Below are 4,330 nucleotides of genomic sequence, written 5' to 3' on the forward strand. Positions count from 1 at the left end.
TAAGAAGTTGCCTATGTAAAAGTTAAAACAGGACAAGAATATGTGATAGTCCTATAACCTTCTCAGCCTCCAACTAGTTTCATTGCAGGGCCTTATGTAGCCAAGCGTGATGTCTGTGTAAATAATAACCTCAGTGGATTTCTCTTCCAGTCCTGCCTTGAAGCTGGGCAAACCTGTAGCACCTCCAGCATCCTTTGCCAAGGATCAATCAACACGTCAGCTCTGATCCTACTGGTTTCATTTGAGGTGTCTTGTTCTTGTACTTGCAGCAGTAAACAACTGACCCTTACCCACCATCTCTATTACTTGTGCTGGCATAGACCACCCCTGTACCGTGCCTCAATCATCTTTTCTCCAGGCTACAGTCCTTCTTTACTTAGTCCCACCTTACTTAAAGGGAAGCTGTTCTATACCTCGTCATTCTTGTTGCTGCTCTCTGAACTTCATGTCTGTGCTTTTTGAGATGGTGGGACTTGAACTACCCACAGCAGGCAAGTGTGGGCAAACAAAGGATTTATGCAGTAACACAATGACATTATCTCTTTTCTCCATTCTTTTCCTATTAACAACTGAATTCCCTTTTTGACTGCTGTTGAACACTGAGCTGATGTTTTCATGAAACTGTCTGTCATAAGCTAAAGATCTCACTCCTGAAAAGGACCAGTGGGTAACGCCCAGCCCAGAATCCACCATTTCATATATGTGGATTTTTTTTCCTCACATGTGCTTGGATATTTCCCTTTTCTTCCCTTTCTCATGAGTATCAAAGGTCTGATCATTTACAAATCATCACAGTTTCTACAGATGACACACAGACAAGAGACCAAAGTAAAAAGGGGGACTGAAGGACCAGATTTTCTGTAAGTGACAATTGCAGAAAGTAATACACATACTACTCTGTCAAGATGCAATTTTTTATATAAATATATATATATATGTAGGTATGTATTAGTTTAATGTTAGACAAAGAACATTCTCACTTCAATTTTTAGCAGGTACTGATCTTTATGCATTTAGATCTAAATCACCGACCTGGTAAACAACTATGCATCCTAGGCTCAAACTATCTCATTAGTATATAGTAGTAATAATGACTAAGAGAAACTTAAGAGCTTGTTCCTAAAGACATTTTTGCTTAATTGTCCATTAAATGACCAAGCAGAAGTGTCCACTGTCAAACGATGGAAGATTAAACAACAACCTACACCAGTTAATAAATWCTATAAAGATTATTATTTTCCTATTTATTTGGTGTGTTTCCACAACCCTATAGCTGGAACGCCATGTTTTTGAGGTGCTGGACACATATTCTGGACATCTGGAACAATCTTTTCACATTCTAAGGATTAATTTTTTCCTGGTGCATGGTTTTTTGCTGCCTTCATTGCCACCTGCTGCCCTTGGGCAAAATTTGACTCTAGTGTCTTTTGGTGCTTCAAAATAATTACAATCATATCAGACAAATTTTCCAGCATATTATAACTGGTGTTGAGAAAGGACACCGCTCATCTTTGCTTGCACCATCATTTAATAATATGCCAGGAGAACCCAAAGGCTTCTGGGAAGATCTAACTCCACTCTGGAAACCAAAGGGTTTTTGAGAGTTCAAGAGTCCCTGCCAAGTCTGCTCCCCACCATTTGACCTAGGTGAAGTGTGCATGGAATAGAAATTTGCTCCATTGTCAGAAGCCTGCATGGAGGCACCACTCTGCTTTGCCAGGGTAATGGAAGGGCCAGAGCAAGCAACCAAAGCTGCATCTATCCTATGCTAGTCGTTGTGCAGGAACACAGTAAGAGATGGTCCTGGTGCCCCAAAGCCTGCAGGCTAAGGTACGGTCAGCTGCAGCTTCATATAGATGAAACGCAGTTTTTAGAGGCAACAAGTTGTTACTACACCATATCACCCAGGAAGATACTTCCTGTATCAGGTATTGTTTCTGCCTTTGGCCACCCCTTCTTTTCCCCCCCTTGCCCAGAGTAGACCATGCTCAGTTTAAAGTGAAGGTTATCACAGCCCTTACTTAGCCATACAAGTAAGTAACACCTCCCAGCTTCTGTCCTTAGCCCTTCTCAAACACTCTCACTGGTCAGCATGGAGCAGTGTCATTTGTTACCTCTGTTGGTTGGAAAGCAGACAAAAAGAAAACAGAAAGAAGAAAAAAAGTAGGAGGAGTCCTGTCCTTACCTTCACACTGAGCAGGCTACAGAGTTGACTGGATAGAGAAGAGCCTGTTTTCTATCCAGAGTTGCCTGTTCAAGCTGTCCCATAAACACATGAAACAATTTAGAGCAAGTGGGGAGTAAAAGAAGAATCCCAAGTGTGAGTCACTATTCATTTTTCTTGATCAGTGTGGCTGTGCTTCCCCTCTAATGCAGGGCAGTCTGCAAAACTGCAATATGGTTCTAAATAGATGAGACAGGAAACGAGTGGGAAGAGTGAAGTTAAGTATTAACCACTGAGTGTATTTAGCATAATAAAGAACTTGTTTTTCCTTAGTAGGTAAAGACAAGTGATATAATTCACTGCATAAAAGAAGAGAAGACACTTGGCAGTTTAGCACCTGCACTAATGAAGCCAATACCCCTATGTACTTTCTCTTTTTGGCTGGTTCTCTTTTTGGCTGGCTTCCTTGGCTTATGCATTACTAACAGGTTTGCGAGGAGTCAGAAGAACCATACGCTAATTTTCACCAGGGAAAGCACAATTCGCAACTGCAGCTGCTTAGCAGATATCCGTGATTGTGATTACAGCCTGGCAAACTTGATGTGCAATTGCAAAACGGTGTTGCCTTCTACCATGGAGAGAACAAGCTACAACAGCGACCTGACAATTTGGTTCACAGACACCTCTGGGCTGGAGATGGTCCTTAACTTCTCAAGGGTGTGTGATTTGAAGCTGTCCTTCTGCGGCACCACTCCTCTCCCAACAGAATACTTGACCATCTGGGGACTGCGAAAGCTCCGAGTAAAAAACAAGGTCAAGGGACAATTTCCAGAGCAGAGCGTAACCATCTATAGCGGCAGCAATAACGAGAAGGGGGACCCACCTGCAGTGCACAACAAAGACAGGCAAATGTTTGTATATATTTCTTTTCTGGATACCTCTCTTTTCAATGGATATTCTTTGCTGAAGTCCTATAGTGTGGAAAATGTCTCTAGTATCACAGACCACTTTCCTAACTTGCTATACTCTGATATTTTCTCAACATCAGATAACAAGAGCTATGTTGTAACATTCATTTACTGAGCTGTTTAACATACTCAGCAGCCAGAGACATGGTACCAGCTAAGAGAAAGATGAGACTTCTGTAAATCTATTTGGCTTGGCCAGGAAAAGTCATTATGGGGTGGGTAGTTTTGACTGTGATAGCACTCTACAAGGAGGTATTTAAAATGATGCAGACTCATCAAACCAATTCAGTAAGCACTATCTTAATGAATAAAGAAAATGTAAAAAAAWAATTTAGAAAGTATCAGTATACATTCCTTTATATATTGTATTCTAAGAATTGAAATCTGTTGCCAATTTTGTTTTGTGGGTGTGTCTTATTCAGACAGAAAAAAGACATAACCAAGCACCTCCAGTTGTAAAACAACCTTAGCGAGGGTTGGATGGGACCTTGGGAGGTCTCCAGCCCAGCTGCCTGCCCAAAGCAGAGATCTGATCTCTGGGATCAGATCAGGCTACTCAGGGCTGGTCCAGGCAGGTCTTGAAAACCTCCAAGAATGCAGCCTGCACAACTTCTCTGAGCAACCTGCTTCATTACCTGTCTGTCCTCATGAAATTTTTTTCGTCGTATTAAATTGGAATCTCCCTCTTGTTCAATTTGTGACCCATCTTGTTTTCTCAACATGCACCTCCGTGAAAAGGCTGGCTCTGCCTTGTCAGAAATCTCTTCCTATGTATGGAAAGACTGCTTTTAGGCCCCCTCTCCCTCCCCCCCCTCTCTTCTCCAGGCTGAATAATTTCAGTTCCCTCACTCTTTTCTCAGTTATGTGCTCAAGCCCTGACTGCCCTGGGTCCCTCCACTGGACTTGTTACAGTTGGTCTATATCTTTCTTGTATGGAGGGGCTCAAAACTGCATGCAGTACTCCAGGTAGAGACTACAAAGAGAAGAGGAAAAGGGGAATAACCCCTTTGCTTGATCTCCTGGCTTTGTTATTATTAATAGAGCCCAGGATGCTGCTGGCAAACTCTGTTCATATTCTCCCCTATGAGAAAAGAAAAAAACTCAATCAAATGACTCTCATCTGATAAGGCAGGTCAGGCTGCTGGCAGACATGTAGCAAGCAATTCTCAGCCACATTGTAGGAAAAAATTGCCATCCT

General features: G+C 42.1%; 1 protein-coding gene across 1 annotated transcript; it reads left to right on the forward strand.

Moving 5' to 3' along the window:
* The first annotated feature begins 2,569 nt into the window (after positions 1 to 2,569).
* On the forward strand, positions 2,570 to 3,247 carry EPCIP (exosomal polycystin 1 interacting protein). The gene has a single exon (XM_085297716.1). It carries the CDS (start codon positions 2,570 to 2,572, stop codon positions 3,245 to 3,247), a length of 678 nt encoding a protein of 225 aa, XP_085153842.1.
* Positions 3,248 to 4,330: the final 1,083 nt, after the last annotated feature.

Source organism: Rhea americana, unplaced genomic scaffold (assembly GCF_003343005.1).
Source record: "Rhea americana isolate MKP2758 unplaced genomic scaffold, rheAme1 scaffold_130, whole genome shotgun sequence".
NCBI lineage: Eukaryota > Metazoa > Chordata > Aves > Rheiformes > Rheidae > Rhea > Rhea americana.